At 38.5% G+C, this 18,394-nt stretch overlaps 1 protein-coding gene across 1 annotated transcript in view; it reads left to right on the top strand.

Moving 5' to 3' along the window:
- The window catches only part of LOC105389345 (serum response factor homolog), a 217,102-nt gene extending 205,303 nt beyond the window's left edge, over positions 1-11,799 (top strand). The window contains exons 3-6 of the mRNA XM_048629369.1: positions 8,855-8,964; positions 9,759-9,988; positions 10,401-10,559; positions 11,286-11,799. Coding sequence (XP_048485326.1) covers positions 8,855-8,964; positions 9,759-9,988; positions 10,401-10,552 — 492 coding nt within the window. The 3' untranslated portion in view covers positions 10,553-10,559; positions 11,286-11,799. The remainder of the gene's footprint in view (positions 1-8,854; positions 8,965-9,758; positions 9,989-10,400; positions 10,560-11,285) is intronic.
- Positions 11,800-18,394: the final 6,595 nt, after the last annotated feature.

Raw genomic sequence — 18,394 nt, forward strand, 5'->3', positions numbered from 1 at the left:
TTAACTGTATGTCTTTTTATCTCAGATACTAAATTCACAGATTCTGAACGGATCGATTGTCCCGCGATTAAGTAACGTATCCTTCTATTGGCGGGACAATCGATTGTTGATGAACCGTTCAGAATCCGTCAATTTAGTATCTGCAATTAAAAAACAGAATATACGTACTGGTATTATAACGTTTTAACAACTGTAAAATAGATTTTGGGTACGAATTTTCAATTAATTTCCATAACCAAACGAGTAATATCCACATAGCGCCCCACAAACAATGGCCGCGATCTGATCTGCGCACACGCAGCCCGCAGATACACCAAATCATCGTTTCTGTTTATTAACAATTGAACCCAGTCGATGTTTGCCACAGATTGCCACTAATTACCTTACAGATATCGCTAATACTGCCCCTTAGCTTATTAGTGCCATTTATTAGTGGTATTTCTTCTTGCATTGTGTGATGGTATGATAAGATAATTTATTTAAGTATTTTAGTCACTGAATGTAGTTTCGTCTGAAAAATATAATAGTTGGTTGAGTTATAGGGTGCAATTTTCATCGCCATAATTATCTACGAGTATCTATGAAAGTTGTTTTAGAATGGTTGATGCACGAATGAAACCTCCCCGAGTGGAGAATGATATACTATAATATAATCTCTATGTATCAGTGTTGATATGTCAGTTGTCCGATAATAGTATAGAGTCATTAATTGCACCGAGAAAAAGTTTTTTGGTTTCTAAATGATTCAGTTATGTATGTACGCTTTTCACGTCGTACGTTAAATCTGTAAAATTTTAAGCGCCTACCTTCGGTGGTCATTGTAATTAATACGAAATACTAAGATTGCAACGCTACTGCATGAGCCACGACTCTATCTTGTTGTACTAAACGTGCCGATTGCACGAAAGCCCTCGTTCGTTCGTTTTTCGTCAGTATAGAGTAACCCCCCTGTTTCTAATTACCCGCACGCCACTGCACGGGTTCGATTGTGCTCTGTTGCGAAAAACAATTATTTTCACAATCCGACTCAACTTCGATCGTAATTAAACTTTTATGTCCTTTCGTAAGCTTTTGTTCCGCGTATCAAAGTTTGAGAAATGCCTTTTTAATCATCCTCTACCCTTCAGTTTAAGAACAAAACGAGATGCGGGCCCTTCTTGTCATTTTAATATCTATTGCGATCACATTGAGTTGAAATTCTAACGATGGTCAATCTGCTATGTGAAATAATGGCAGTACTCTGCCGTTTGAAGAAACGTTGCTTTCTGATGACAAAGACAAACACAAACTTTGCTTAACAAAGCAAAGGTAGAAAGATCCAGAACCCTTTTTTACAGTCTCGGGATCAATACAGGGATATATTACTTATCTATGGAGAAGAACATGACACAAACAACACACTTAACATTCAAGATCCACAGAAAATATCTGTCTGTATAAATACTTTTCTTCCGAATTCGATGCCGGAATTCGAACCCGGACCTTTAACACTACAGTCTGCACTCTGACCAACTGGACTGTCGGGTTGTCGCATAAAAATCAAATTAAGCTAAATAAGGTTTTTGATAAGACCCCCGATCGAAGAGGGGTGGCCTATTGGGAAAACTTTAACCATTTGTTTTCAGGGCGGAAACGAAAGCAATTTAGATACACATTATGAAACTTTTTCATCTAAACTTTTAACTGATATGAACCTATGTACGAGTATGTGCTGTATTATGTTTGTTGAGACTCGGGGATTGGGTTGCGAATAATAGATTATAAGTCCACGTAACTATATATTTATTTAGCACTTGAAATATGGTTAAAAGTTATTTGGTATGCGACCACTCACAACCCGGCCAACCCGAGACTGACTTAGATTACTAAGGTGCACAGTAAGCTGAACTATATCGTGTCGTCCCTACATCATTCCTCCCCTTTTTTGAAAAAAATATGTCAAACATTTTGGAACAAAGTTACAAATGATCTGTAATACCTACTAATAAATTTTAAACACACAGGTTGCCGTCGTGGTCGCACACATACAAGACATGTAAATACATTAACATGAAGATCAAGTTACAAACACATATAATACTAAGTAAGAAGAAACAGTAACATTAGATAAGGATGTAGATACACTGTTCATGCGTACTGCGCGTTGGCAGCTGTTTGTTGCCTAGCAGTTTTGTCCAATTGATCTAATGAAATTGCAGTAATGAACTCCTTTCGAGCCCAGGTTTTCACTCCTTTTTTACACTTTTTGCACAAGAGACACGTAGCACATAATAAAAACAATACAAGAAAACTTGCCACCACTGTGCCATATACTTCTATCTTCTGCTCTAATGAGCTATTACTAGCATTATTCGCGCCATTTTGGGCGATGATAATTTCCTCTGACTTGCTGTATGATTTACCCATTGTATAGGTATTGTTAATTTGGACAATAAGTACTGCGAGTAATCAATCCGTGATACAATAAAAATATTTGCAAAGACTTATGTATATAAAGTGTATTAATGCTTATACGCAACCTACTTATTCTAACTGTAAAGGTGCTATCATACTACTAAGCGATACGTAGCTATGCTAGCTGTTACATTGATTGTTAACTAAATTAAAGGTATATCGCGTCGCTTAATATTATCGTAGCTTTCACTGGACGAAATAATAAAACTAAAATTCTTAGTAAGATAGTGCATGTTATAACAATATAATCGAATATCATCAAAAATACAAATATGAAATACAAATACAAGGTATTCTTATTACTTATATTAATTAAATTTAGTTGACATACTTATCATCTACAAAAAAAAAGTACCTAAAAAAATACCTACAATAAGTACCTAAATAACTTCACCTGAATCGTATAGGTACTCTTGTTACTCTTCCACTGCGCGTGGTACAAGTGACAGGAGAATCGTGATTAGGAACCTCAGTGTCCGTCGTTGAAGATTCGTCGTTACGTTCACTCAAGCAATATGCTGGTTTTAAACGGTCTATAGAAATATGAACTTTTCTATTTGACATTTGAATGTAATATACCTTCCTATTTCTATCCAACACACGAAAAGGACCATCGTACGTAGGCTGTAAAGGCCTACGAACAGCGTCGTTTCGTATAAAAACGTGACTGCAAGTCTCTAAATCAGGATGTATAAATATATTACCATTTTTATTTTCCCTAATTGCCATAGAACGAAATTTCCTTATATTATCTCTTAATTTCCATACGTACTCATTACTGCTATCAATATTTAAGTTCGACTTAGTATCATAATAATCTGCAGGTAAACGCAAAGTAGTTCCGTAAGTCAATTCCGCTGCGCTTATCCCGTTATCGCTCCTCACCGCTGTCCTAAGCCCTAGTAACACCGTAGGTAATTCCGACACCCATGATGATGGTGCATTACATAAGCGAGCAGTCAACGCAGCTTTAAGCGATCTGTGCCAGCGCTCTACCGCCCCGTTGCTCTGTGGGTGGTAGGGTGTTGTACGTAGTTTTTTTATGCCTAATAATTTCATAAGTTCACTGAATAAATTGCTTTCAAATTGCCGGCCCTGGTCGGAAGTCAGGAACCTAGGGCTGCCAAATCTACATACCCAGTTATCATGAATAACTCGTGCAACAGTTTCAGCAGTTATATCTTTTGTAGGAAAACATTCTGGCCACCGCGTTCCTCTATCTATTATAGTAAGACAATATCTGAACCCATCTTGTGAAATCGGTAGAGGTCCTACTAAATCTACGTGAATGTGTTCGAATCTGTCACACTGGGGAAACGATCCCAAAGCTGACATCGTATGTCGGTTGACCTTTGATCGCTGACATTGAATACATGTCTTAGTCCATTGACTAACATCGCGATTCATACTTGGCCAATAAAAACGATCTTGTACCAATTTTCGTGTAGTCCTGGTTCCAGGGTGACTTAAATTATGTACTGTATCAAAAGTTATACGTCGAAACTTCTCAGGTAAGTACGGTCTAATTCTGTCATTACTAATATTGCAAAAAATAAATGAACTACTACCAGGTAGTATTATTTTTTTAACTGCAACGTCAGTGTCATCAGAATTCAACACTTGTAAGATATAGGTATCTTGTTGTTGTTCCCTAGCGAGTTCCTCGTAGTCTATAACCGTGGGACAGCTAATAGTTGCGACGCGTGATAACGTGTCCGCAACAACATTGTCTTGCCCACTCACATGTCTGATATCTGTGGTGAACTCACTGATAAACATTAGGTGACGTGTACGTCTAGGTAACTCTTTCTCGCTATTTATTTTACTAAACGCGAACGTAATAGGTTTATGATCTGTATAAACTGTCAGCATTCGTCCCTCGACCATATTCCGAAAATGACGAATGGCTAAGTAGATACCTAACAACTCTCTATCATACGTGCTATACTTCCGTTCCGTCTTAGACAAACTTTTTGAGAAGTAACCTAAAGGTAACCAAGCGTTATCAACACGTTGTTGCAACACTGCACCCACGCAGGTGTCCGAAGAGTCGGTCATAAGTGCGAGCGGTGCATCCGCTACCGGGTGAGACAGCATGACCGCATCGCACAAGCTCGCCTTACATTCCTCAAATGCTAGCTCAGCGTCTGGCGTCCAAGCAATAGGTGTTTTGTCCTTCTTTTTAGAGCCATGAATGAAACTAGTAAGTATCGATTGAGATGAAACTGCATTTGGTATATGAGACCTATAAAAATTAACCATGCCCAAAAATCGTCGCAATTCATCGATGTTGTTGGGCCGCGGAAATTCGTTAACGGCTTTAACTTTATCATCCAGTGGACGAATCCCATCTGATGTGACATGATAGCCTAAAAAATCTATCTCTGCCTTTCCAAACACACATTTTGTCATATTTATAGTAAGATTATACCTTTCGAACTGCTTAAATAATGACTCTAGATGCTTACGATGTGTAGCTTCGTCAGGCGATGCTAAAATGACGTCATCGATATAGGAAAAGATACTATTTTTACAATCAACGTCCAGATCCTGAAAAACAGTATGGTGCATGAATCGCTGGAACGTTTGCGCGGCGTTACGCAACCCAAACGTCATGCGCGGGAATTCAAACAAACCAAACGGCGTGATTATTGCAGTTTTCTCTATATCTTCTGGTGCAGTGCTAATACAGTGATAAGCCCTATTTATATCAATCTTAGAAAATACTTTCTTACCCGTTAGTATGTACGTAAAGTCAGATAAACGAGGTATCGGGTATCTGTCCGGCTTGGTAATAGAGTTTAGTTTCCTATAATCCCCACATGGACGTAACTCCCCATTTTTCTTGGGTACCACATGAAGTGGACTGGCCCAAGGGCTCTTTGAAGGCCTACATATACCTGTTTCCTGCATAAAACGAAACTCCTCTTGTACTTTCTTATATCTAGATGGTGGTAACGGTCTAGCTCGAGCGTATACTGGAGGTCCAGTTGTTTCGATGTGGTGAAAAACACCGTGTGTAGGTACTTCCTTATACGATGCAGGTTTAGTAATATTTACGTACTTACATAACAAATCATGAAATGGGTGCGTATCCTCCACTGTTGTCACGGTGGGTTGATCCACCTCCACTATACTGGCAATAGATTTCAATTTTGTCAAATCATCAATTAACCTAGAGGAAGATAAATCCACAATCAAACCGTGGTGAGCCAAGAAATCTGCTCCTAATATTGGTTGCGTTACCTCCGCTATAATAAATGTCCATTTATACGGTCGACGTAAACAAAAGTCCAATATCATTGTTTTTGTACCGAATGTCTTTATCACACTACCATTTGCTGCATATAGCTTATATTCACTACAATCACTCGCGAAATGGTTATACTTCGACACAGGTAACACAGATACATTAGCACCGGTATCCACCAAAAATTTTAGTCCACTTTTTTTATCTCTAATACACAGGCGTTTGCTGATTATACCGGTACAGCTGCTCGCCTCTGGCTGCACCGAATCTAGTTTTTTCCTGCTTCTGACTCCTGCTGCTTCTGCCATGCGCAAGGCTGAATGCACTTGTTGGCCTTTCCTTTGTACCGGAAGTGGTAGAAGCACATCCAGTTAGGGTCTCCTCTCCTTACGCGTTCAGACCGGTCGCGACTTCGTGACGCAGAGCGATGACTCTTCCATCCGTTACGACCAACTGACCTGCCTCTTGACCTCGACGTCTCCATGTTGTCCAAGCGCCGCGTGAGCTGAGCTATCTGCTCAACGAGGGTAGCCTGCGTGGCTGATGAACTGGGTACGGCACTGCTCCGCATACATGACAGCTCCTGGATCTCAGCAAATCGGGTCGTTTCGACTACCTTATCTGCCATGCCAGCCAGTTTCTCTAGATCTTTCACTTCACTCACCGTCAGAATTGCCTGTACTGCTGATGGTAGATGCCCCATCCACAGCATATTTAATGTTTCATCATTGAATTTTTTCTTTGCCAGGTCTCGCATCCTCCTGAGTAGTTGGGAGGGTTTCTGGTCGCCTAGCTCCAGTTCCTTCAGCAGCTTCTGGACCTGTCGAACTTCAGACTCCTCATAAACAACGAGAAGTCGAGTTTTAAGCGCTTCGTATTTCTTTGTGTCAGGAGGTGTTAATACAATATCACTGACCTGCTCGACGTGCTCGCGGCTTAGCTTTGCTATCACTAAGTTATAGCGTGATTCGTCGGCCAGCTTCTGATTGGCCACCACCGCCTCGAATTGGGCAAACCACAGGCGTGGGGACTCCTTCCAGAAGTCCGGTATCCTGCTGGACACCGTGATCTGCGCCAAAGCGTTTTCACCGGCCGGAAGTGACGGAGAAGGGTTCATGATTGCACTTTATCGATCGCGGTTCACTTCAATCGTCGGGTCACCAATGTTGAGACTCGGGGATTGGGTTGCGAATAATAGATTATAAGTCCACGTAACTATATATTTATTTAGCACTTGAAATATGGTTAAAAGTTATTTGGTATGCGACCACTCACAACCCGGCCAACCCGAGACTGACTTAGATTACTAAGGTGCACAGTAAGCTGAACTATATCGTGTCGTCCCTACATGTTCATTACCTTATCATTCTTATTCATTGATTCCATAGCGTCATTGCTAACCAGAACCTCGATCGAATAGGATTTTTCCGCGATTTTTTTCTGCAGTACAAACAAACGTTTACCAACGCCAGCGTCTGAACCGCGACGTCTTAACCGCTAGTCTACAGTCCCGATATCTGTTCAAAGCAGCCGGGTTTCAGATATTGAGTGGAAATTGTTCAAATTCGTCCCTCGCAGCAGTCGGGGCACCCCCGGGCTTTCTCACGGGAGTTAGGGCTGCGGGATGCCCCTGGAAAGGTAGTTTCGAATATCCGAAGTAGTTTTTGATATGGATTATTCGTTTTGTTTTTGTTTAAAATAGGGCGGTTTGGCTTATTTATTGTGTAATTCTAACAGCTTTTAAAATGAGTGGATCGTTTAATATTTATTATTCTTACTTTGATTCAATATTACTTAGGTATATCATTAATAATATTTCTGTCAAGGACTAAAATTGGTAAAAGGTATTAAAATTGGTTCTGCTTATAATTATAAATTTTAGTTTTTATTTCGTTACTGATTTGGAATGACTAAAACAAAAAACCGCACAAAGGGTTCCGTAGCTTAAATCAACCTATCTCAAAAACTATAAGAGATACTTTGATCAAACTAAAAATCGTTGAAAGAGTTAATTAGCATGCATCACCTCTATTTTTTTTAGAATTTTATACCCCGTAGTTATAAAAATAGAGGGGGGGGGACATACTTTTTACGACTTTGAGAGCTGATATCTCAAAAACCGTTCACTTTAAGAAAAATGTTTTTTAGAAAACTTTATATCATTTTAAAAGACCTTTCCATTGATACCCCACACGGGTATGTACATCGAAAAAAAAAAATTCATCCCTCAGTTACATGTATGGGGGGCCCCACCCCCAATTCTTTTTTTTACTATTTAGTGTCATATTTTTGTAGCGGTTCATACAACACATATTCCCATCAAATTTCATCACTGTAGTACTTATAGTTTCCGAGTAAATCGGCTGTGACAGACGGACAGACGGACAGACGGACAGACGGACATGACGAAACTATAAGGGTTCCGTTTTTGCCATTTTGGCTACGGAACCCTAAAAAATGCAGATATCATCATAATTGTAAGTAAGATTATCACCATCCAGATTGCAAACAAAAACTCATAATATCCGTCAGCGTAATCTTGGAATCAAATGACCGTTTTACCACATCCCTACCGATCCAGCCTATATCGAGCTCTAGTAGGAAATACGTGATAGGTGTGAAATATCTGCGAGCGAGTGTGAACGCTGCCTCTGTTATTGAGAACTAATCATACATTACATGAACCACCGTTTTCAGTCGATTTTCTACGACTATAGGTACAGTGGGGGACTCAATAAACGTAACAATTTGGGAACTTATTTTAAATTATGTTTATGTAACAAAAAAGGTACCTACTTATTAAATTATGATGTAATTGTAACGATATAAATTGGGACCTAGTTGATAAGCAAAATATAATAATAGTTACTTAATTTATACGTAAGAGTTTATTTTCTATACACCGATTAAATAAATATACCAAAGCTCATTATATTATAAATTTATCTTACACCCGTAATTTAAAGAGTCACGAGCGATAGTAGTTAAGCCACCCAAAGTATCATAACTATCACATCGCGTTTTTTTGGGGGTTACGTACGTCTAAAGGAAAAAGGGAACCGTTATAGGATCACTTTGTTGTCCCTCTGTCCGCCTGTTTCAAAATCAAAAGCCACACTATCCCCTATAACTTCAATATCCTCTCCCCAGGACGAGCCAGCCTCATCCGGCGACAGCGGCGACGAGAGCGGCAGCGAGCCCGAGTCCCCCGCCGACAAGCACCGGGACTGGGCGCTCAGCAGGAGCCCCGATGAACACAGGTACCACATATATATATAGATCATGACCACAAAGCGAAGCGTCCGTAATCGAACGGGCCTCAGTGATCGTACCTAACTGATCGCTGAGGTTAAGCAACAACTGACACGGTCAGCCATTGGATGGGTGACCAATTTCAAGTGGTGCTTTTCTGGATGCTTCTGTGCTTCGGACGGCACGTTAAGCCGTGGGTCCCGGTTGCTGCTTCGGCAGCAGTCGTTAAGCCTAGTCAGAGGCCTTCGGGCGGCTTGAAAACATCTGACAGTCGGGTTGCCCACTTACCCGACAATTCTCTCAGCACAAGCTTGCTTGTGTTGGGGTCCACCAACCCGCACTAGGCCAGCGTGTTGGACTAGGCCTAAAACCCTTCTTTTATTAAAAGGAGACCCGTGCCCCAGCAGTGGGGACGTGATGGGTCGTGATGATGATGACCTTCTATAGAAGGCCTAGCACGGGTCACAAGATGCGCATGCCAAGACGAGACAAAAAAAATCGTCGCAATCGCTCTCTCTAAGCCGCGAGATGTAAGTGTAACGCAAACGAACCTCAAGCCCTCAACTTTTGTCACGTCTTGGGATGCGCGTCTTGCCCCGTGCTAGGTCTTGTAGTTGTTGCTAACAAAGGTATACTAAGCCGAAAGGGGGGTGACTCGAAGGGTCATTCTGAACAACTTATCCTTTTTAACATCCTGTATAAATTATACAAAAGTTGTCGTAGCAAAAATGAATGTATCAAATACTTACCTAAGTAAGAAATAATAATAAAATTGATCATAAAAACCTTCTCTAAATTCCAGGGAACCCCAAGCCTCAACATCATCAATACCGCAAGAAGCAGACAGTAGCAAATCCAGCGGACCCATGACCAAAATGATGCCAAAGATTGACCTCCCCGGCGGAGCAATGCTGTACCACCCGGGGGTCTTAGCGCAAGTGGGGCTGGACGGTCTCGGGTCTAACCTGGGCTATGCCATGGGCTTGCCACACAGCTTCATACTGGGGCTAGCAGGGCAGGGGCAGGATGGTGGTAAGAGGCTTTTATAATTTTATAGGAATTAATAAAACATTTGTTTTCATTCATTTCAGACGACAGCGCCTATAGGCATGCTTTAAAGCTTTCCAGGGTTCTTATCAAAAGTTTAAAACTTACGTTGTCAGTCTATCTGTCTGTCTATACTTACCCTTTATCCAGGGAAAACGTGGAGATATCGAGTTGAAATTCAATATATTGAAAATTAATATATTACTTACTCATATACTTATGGGTATGGCTGGTCTCTTCAGGCTGTAAAAATATCAACTTACCATGTTAATGTGAAAATAAACAAGGAAAACAATCTGATCCGATTATTGTTCTTAAAATGAATTCGCGATACACTTTTTTCACGACGATTTCCTTTCCATCAAGACACTAACCTCATCCCCTCACATCTCCGCAGCGCCATCCTCATCATCAGCGCCATCTATGGGCCAACAGTTCATCACGATCCCGCTGTCGATGGCGATGGCGGCCGCCAACAACGGGCACGCCGGCGCCTCTAGCGACGACTCCAGCGAACTACAGGACCTGAGCACGGGCGCGAGGAAGTGACAGACAGGTGACTGCTAGATAGATAAGCATAGAAGTAATAAATTATCTAACAATGGCCTACTTGCTAAATGTCCAGAAGGCGTAGCACGGGACGAGAGACACGCAGGTCAAGATGTGACAAAAAAATCGTCGCACTCGCTCGCGATGTGTGTAGGTACTGTGTACTCACACACATCGCAAACCACGCTTTATGCCACGTCTTGCGCCCCGTGCTAGGTCTTCTGGACACTTAGCAAGTTCGCAAATGTTAGATGACAGAAGACTGGGACAGAATATTGAGGGTTATTTTTGCTAACCCTGAAAAAATGGTGCAATATAATAGGCCAAGAGGGCTGATTGGAATTGAACTTTGATATAATAAATTATTCACCCTAAGTGGAAAATATAGCGCTTAGTAACAGCATTATAAAACCAAATGATTTAAATAACATCCCACCGAGACAGCCCATCAAAGTCCAAGTATTAATTCGTTGAATATTTATAAAGCCAAAATATGTCGGTCTGATTTTAATTACCGTTTTTCTTCTCTTCTTAGAACGAAAGCGCGGTGTTCGAATATTTCGCGACACGAACAAACAAAAACGACTCGCAAATATTCCAATATTTAATTTGTTCATACTTTTGTTGACAGATAACATCATAATAATTGACTAAACTTGATGTGGAGATAAGATCTTTTATATAATGATTTAATCAACATAGGACTTTGTTCTAATTAATTTTTTTTTTTCAGATGGTCTTCGCGAACTTTGGTGTGAACTGTTCACAGTTATGATGAAATTTAAATTGTTGTAGATACTATTCATACAGGATACCTTTTGAGATGCCCTGTATAAAGCCAAAGCTGGTAGAACTTAAAAAGCCGCACCTAAATTGCCTCTAGTTTTACTTTTAATATGTTTATACTCAAACAATTACTCAAGCATGTACAGCTAGGCTATTCTGAAATATATATTATCGTGGTCTCATCGTTGACTGATATTCATTTTGACTTTGGTTGATGGATTCAACGATAAACCAATGATGAATTCCTTACAGAATAATCTAGCTGGAAGGCAGAGGTGTAAAAGTGCACTTTTAGCAGTTCGCTTTGCAAGTTTTGTGGGAATTTTGGAAACACCTAAACTTGCTTATTTTGAATGTAATCCAAGCAATAAATGAATTAAATACCTACATAATCTTAGTCGCACGTACTTATTTAGATAACTTATTATAGACAAGAGAGGTATTACCAATACCTAATCGTGTAAATCGTTGTATTGTGATCAATTTTAATCAACTGAAAGGCATATTATTATATTTCTTATGTTTATGTTATATATGTTATAGGTAGGTATATAATATGTAAAACTTTACCATCTTTAATCATGAAATAAGCATGATATATTTATGCATACCATCTAATATTATTTATTGTAAATTCATTACATAGTCGTCTACTACAACTACATTGTAAATAGAATTGTGTTTGTAAAAAAAAACATCAACTCTCTATCAAGGTTTTATCATCAATTTATTTATAATTATGAAATCTTACATAAACTTACACAAAGCATTTATTATTTATCTTTGTTTTTCAATGTCAGTATTTCTAGTAAATTAACGTTAAATATTAATTTATTCAATTAACGTGACCCCGTGTTGGTGTAATGACTGTTTTACTAAAATTAATTTCTAAGATTTGTAAATGTTTTTATTTGTTTTACTGTCTGACACTTTTTAAATAAATAAGTTAAAAAGATCGTTTTTTTGGTATCCCATGATTTAGAGCGTAGGTTTCCCTAGGTAAATATGTTTTTGTATGTTCTAGGTATACCTACAATGTACATACGACCATAACATATATTTTTCGCGATTTATTTTAACCGTTAATTCTACAAACAAGTTCAAGAAATACTTTTTGCTCGTTGTGTAAGTAGTATCGTTAATAATAACTCATTGACCATTATTTGAAGAACTATTCATTTCTAGTTGGTGCTATAATGTCAACATAGTATCAAAAGGTCACTCTTGAGTGGTTACAGCTATTAATATTTCGCCTGTACCTCACTAGTAATGGTATATTTATTCTTATTTTATTGTTGGTTTTTTTTATACAAGCCGCCTCTCGTCATTGGTCAGCTGTCGGCCAATCAAATACCTTGATTGATAATGAACGTTGAATAGTGACATGTTGAAAGATGTGGAGAGGCTAAAGACTTACAAGTCTTTTTTAAATAAAAGTGCTTCGTAGTTTTCCAAAATTGCTACAGAAATCTGAACCAAATGATTTCAATATTTTCCTCTACAGTTTTTGTGAATTTCCGAATAAAACTTTCTAATTCTTACATAGGTATTAGGTATACAAGAGTGCAGTCTCATTTAAATACACTAAATAATGTACTACACCCCTGAAAATAATCATGTTATGTGAGTTAGTACATATAAGTTCAATACAAGTTGTGCGTTTTAAAATAATATTAGATAACAAAGAAAAAAAAGCCAACGTAATTTTGAAGAACCAACACAAACACATGTTACTAGTATAAATTGTAATGGCAACAACATAATCCAATAAAAAAAACAAAAAAAAACTCAAATTTCAATTCAACTCCACAGCACTTCTGTGCTCGTCTACTATTTGACATGTTCTCTGTAATAAGGTGGTCACTGCATACATACATAATATTGCCTCCCATTGGCCGTGCGTAAGCGCAACCTATGTACGCAAGTCAGTACAACAGACATACAAGCCTGACTTGTATACGTATATTATGTACATCTACGTAAGTACTTAAACGTACTAGCATATTGGTTGGGGATACTTGGGATGTTATGGATACGTACTGAAAATTATGATGATAATTATATTCATGCTTATTAAACTATCAAAAAGACGAAATCAAATAGGCCGGTCCAGTAAAATAGGACTTTTTGATTGATGCTTTAGCCTGTAATCTCCGAATATAGGTAAGCGTATCAGAAGGGTTCTAGGTATATTGAGGAAAAACGAACGAGCGAGAAGTGGACGCACTTCTGTGAAATTCTATACAAAGAATACTGAAGACGATGCATCCTGCCCTATGACTTTTGACAAGTAATTCTAATATTCTACGTGGAAAAAATAAACGATAAACGATTTCATTTCATTTCATTTCCCTAAAATAGTTAAATGTGACTACCCTGTGGTTCCTCACCGTTAAGAAATGAGGAAGTAATTATAACACGTATCTAAAATCATGTAGACTATCTAGATTATAAAATCTATCAATTTTCTCTCAACATGTTTTTCCTCACAGTAGCTTAGCTGATTACTACCGGAAACTAATTGTTAAATGAGCGTTATCGGATATAAATAATATTACCTCTTTAACCTCTAAGAGCAAACACTTTTTGCGCTTTATAAAATAATTGTTTCAATTTGTATCATTAAAATTGAACAGTTTTTATTATACTTTACTGTTAAAATGCACAATACTTACATTGTATAGTTGTATACATGAGTGAACTTCAATTAAATTTACTCTTTCACTATTAACTTAATTGTACTTCGAAAAGGTCCAAATGAGCCAAGCTTCCCCCCACGCAATGTGGTTCATTATGTATCTAAGGCTAAAAAACGTACAATATCATACATTAATTTGCTATACCTATGTATGGCTGACAGAGTTTAGACAAGGTTTTTTATCGGCATACTTGATTACATGCTTCTGGCAGGACGAATGCCTGTCGGTAGACTGTTCACCTCGTAAGTAGGTATCAGCGACCTGCAATAGATCTTTAAATTAATGTTATTCTTAGCTAAATAATCGAGATACCTAATTACCTAACGTTGCCGTTGGATAAAAATGTCGTAAGTAAGAATACAAATCCCCTATCGCGAACTTGTTTTGACAACAATTTTCGGCTTCAAAATTAAGTTGGTACTAATACTAAGGTTAAGGTAAGAGTTACTTCGTAAATGATTTTCGTTTTAACTTTGCAAGGCGTTAAAAATGGGTAGGTACATAATAGACAGACGAAAGGGGCTGACTCTTTTAAACAACCTTTCTTCTAAGACGATAAAAAACACGAAAAAAATATAATTGCAATTTTTCCTGAACTTTGAGCACTCCAACATCTACATACCTAATTACTCCTGAAATTCATTTGGGAAGGCATCTGGCAGCTTCCACACAAAAGAAGGTGAACGCTCCATAATTTCCCAGTCCTTTTTTCAAACCCTTACTTAGAGCGCTAAGCATAGCAACTCAATAAGAATTAAGTGTGATTTCCTTACAAAAACCAATCCGATCTGCCCGTGCCAAGCATGCGTAGGTACTAGGAGTCCAGAGCCGTCAGCAGTATACGGCTATCGCAGATCAGCCGTCGTCATTCCGTCACTTGAACCATTTGCAAACGAAATGCGCTCATGTGTATTCATTTTGAGGGATCTACGGTTTTCTGGTTAAGGTCCTGCAGAGATATGCTGGCCTGGTAGGGTGGGTTACATTTCGTAGGGAATAATTACCATGTTATCTTTTTTATATTATTTCCTTCATAAATGACGGATAATAAATCATAGTTAATTTGTGGAATTTTCTGACAGTATTTCACAGTCATCATGCGGTTCGCTATAGATCACATATGCTTGATAAGATCTTATCTTTTCAAGATACCCTCAACAGATACTTAACTGTAAATTAAAAATTATTACAACTCCATATAAACTTTCATGAACCTTTAGCATAAAATATACGTTCATCAATTCTCCAATTAAACATAAAATGGAGATATCCTACGTCATGAAGAAGCTTAAAAAAATCGATAGATTGATACATTGTATTAAAATATACGTGAATAAATTGTCATTTGTATAAAATATCAATTAGACATTGTTCGAGCGTGCTGGCTCATCGTTAGGTATATTTTGCGGGTACTTGATGGTCACATTATAGTTAATGAGACTCGCCAATACCAGCGTCACTCCCGGGGTGACCACAAGTTATGAAAATGTAGGTGGAATGTGGGACAAAAAGGTTTGCATGAAAGGAGCCTCCTTGAGATATTAATCTGTGTTCCTTATAATACGTCTGGTGTAACCTCAGTAGTCGGAAACTACAACTCACGTATATAAATGAACAACCTTCCACCTAAAAGCGCAAGACCATGGACAGAAAAGGTACTTACGTATCTGCCCTGGAACACTGTTGTATTGGAATGATCAATCCACAAATTCTAGGCTACCTTCCATTAAACTAAATCTAATAGCCATAGAAAATGCAATGAGAATGCACAATAAATTGCTTTTCTAGTTTGGAAGACAGTGCTAATTTGGAATTAATAAGGAGGTTATAAGACACGCTTTGATATATATTTTTTGGTTTTATTTTAAAGAACGTTTATTCATAGAAAAGTTATAGGACGTTTTAGCTATTGCACTAATTTAAACTTAAGATTTAGAGAACACTTTCAGACAAAGGGAGGTAAAAATCAGTGCAATAGCTATTAAAACGTCCTTTAACTGCTATATGAATAAGGGGATTTGTGTTCAAAATGTTTCAGAATGAGACAGCCACTCTGAATATTTTCCTTCAAGTGTCCCGGAAGCCCCGGCTGGTCACCCCACAGCACTTGGCATGCCGGCGCGCGCTCGTCCGCTGCCGAATCGGGCGCGCATTGTGCGCACAAACATGCGCACGCGACGCACATCGCGAGCGCACGCCAAGGACGATCAGACAACATGGCGGACGGCTGCCGAAACTCTTTTATATCCTGCTATAGTGTGACACCGGAAAAGTGGAAGCTATAAATTAACTACTTAACAGCTACCATTAAGTACCACTGGTGTTTTTCTTATGTTACCACCCTACTTCGCATGCACAAGCATTAGCATATTTGCCAAAACTGCCATGTGTGGTAAGTATATTCTCCAAAATTATAATTACAGCAAACAGCCAAAAACAAATACTGTGCCAAGTGTAAACGGCAACATTAGACGGCAATAGTAGGTAAAATGCACATTTCACAATGCCAGTCAGTTTCTTTAGCAGCTAAGTGTAGTATCTACACTTTAGTATATTGTCTATCTCACAAACTATACTTACATATTTAATCATTCAAACATCGGTGTATAAGTTAGTAATGATGATGACGCTTATATTTTGCCATTTTGTCTTGCATTGTAAGTTTGTAACAAAAACAATAGTTCTCCTACCTCCTACAAGTATAAAACTGAAGCTACACGCAGCAATAACAGTTTCAGCTACACAAGCACGGAATTTATTGTAAACTTTTTCCAATATACGCTTACGATAGCTTTACGAGGCAGCAATGGCATAGCACCATGAGCTTTATACTCCAGCTAGGAATTACTCGCATAAATCGAGAGAAAAAGCGATTTATCTGTCTCAGTACGATCCTGGGGGGTCACTCTATATGACAAAAACTAAGTTTCAAAGCACTGCTATGTGAGCCACGACTCTATCTCGTTGTATCAAACCTGCTGATTGCACGATAGCTCTCGATTGTTCGTTTTTCGTCAGTATAGAGTGACCCTCCTGTAGCGTTTATATTGCGTTTTTGTCACAACTGTATAAGTTACAAGGCAGCCGTCTCGTGTAATTGTAATTAACATAGGGGTTCCCGTAATAACGCGACTGGATGCGCCAAATCGGTAAAAGTCAGTTTTTGTACGGAGCGCGTACGCTGAATATTATAAGCTCTCCGACCGGGCTCGCTCACACGGGGGCATTTTGCTTAGATTTGTTCGTATATTATTGGCTGCTGTAGCCAAACAGCTAATTGAATAGCAGTCAAATTAAATGAGATTGTATAATAGTTAATTTAAAAACAAAAACTCACGCTTTCATGTACCAAATCCCTAATTTCGACGTCATCGAACATATAAATAACAAATAGATACAATAATATTTTATATAGATAATCTTTTCAAGTTTTGCCAAAAGTTGGAAGCAATGAAGTGCAAGGAAGAAATGCAGATTTCTTGTCTTTACTTCATTAAAGTCTCTATACCTAAACAGTTTTATTGTAGGTAGGTACTTATTACAATTAATGATATCATAAATAAGTGCTCTGAGGTAGCCAATGGAAGTAGGATTTTATTACTACTTAGTGATGTTATCCATTCCGCATTAGCATTGAATGTGGAATAAAATTGTTTGCGGAAATAAATAACAAAATGCAAACAGTTAATTATGTAGATTACAACAATAATAGTTAAGTGAAGTAATAGTTAAGTGAACTTAAATATCAATTTAACTTGGCTCTGATTTATTTATTCTACGCAGAATGCAATAAGTACGGATGTGTGTTATTTTTATGCATTTGTGTGCTTTGGAACACCTAATTGATTTCCTTTTTTCGTCAAGATGGATCCGCCTCCAAATTTCCCGATTTTAATTGATCAGTGACAATATCACCAAGTTACTCCTAAACCGAAAAGACTAGCATTATGATGGCGTCTGCAATATTGAAGTATGTATATGTATTTAACAGCGCACCAGAATATTACCGAATAAAACCGTAAATATTTTGAACAAATTCTAAATTCCATGTTTTTTTTTTTGTAATTTGGTGATTTCTTTTGTAACTTGAACTATATTTCATTGCTAGTCAGCATATTTTTTTGCAAACCCCCCGTGTGTCCCCGCTCGCGGCGGGGGGCGGGGCGGCGCGTACGGCGGCGTACTACGCAGGTTTTTGCGCACCCCGGCAGCGCATTCCTGAAGGAAGGCCTAGGTACCGACCAACAGATATTAATATAAGATATAATATCGGAAATTTGTTAGAGATTAGTGACCCTGACTGGGCTGAAGGTGCAGGGTTCAATCCCCGGCTGGGGCTGATATTTGTTTAGAAGAC

The sequence above is a fragment of the Plutella xylostella genome, chromosome 23, assembly GCF_932276165.1.
Source record: "Plutella xylostella chromosome 23, ilPluXylo3.1, whole genome shotgun sequence".
Classification (NCBI taxonomy): domain Eukaryota; kingdom Metazoa; phylum Arthropoda; class Insecta; order Lepidoptera; family Plutellidae; genus Plutella; species Plutella xylostella.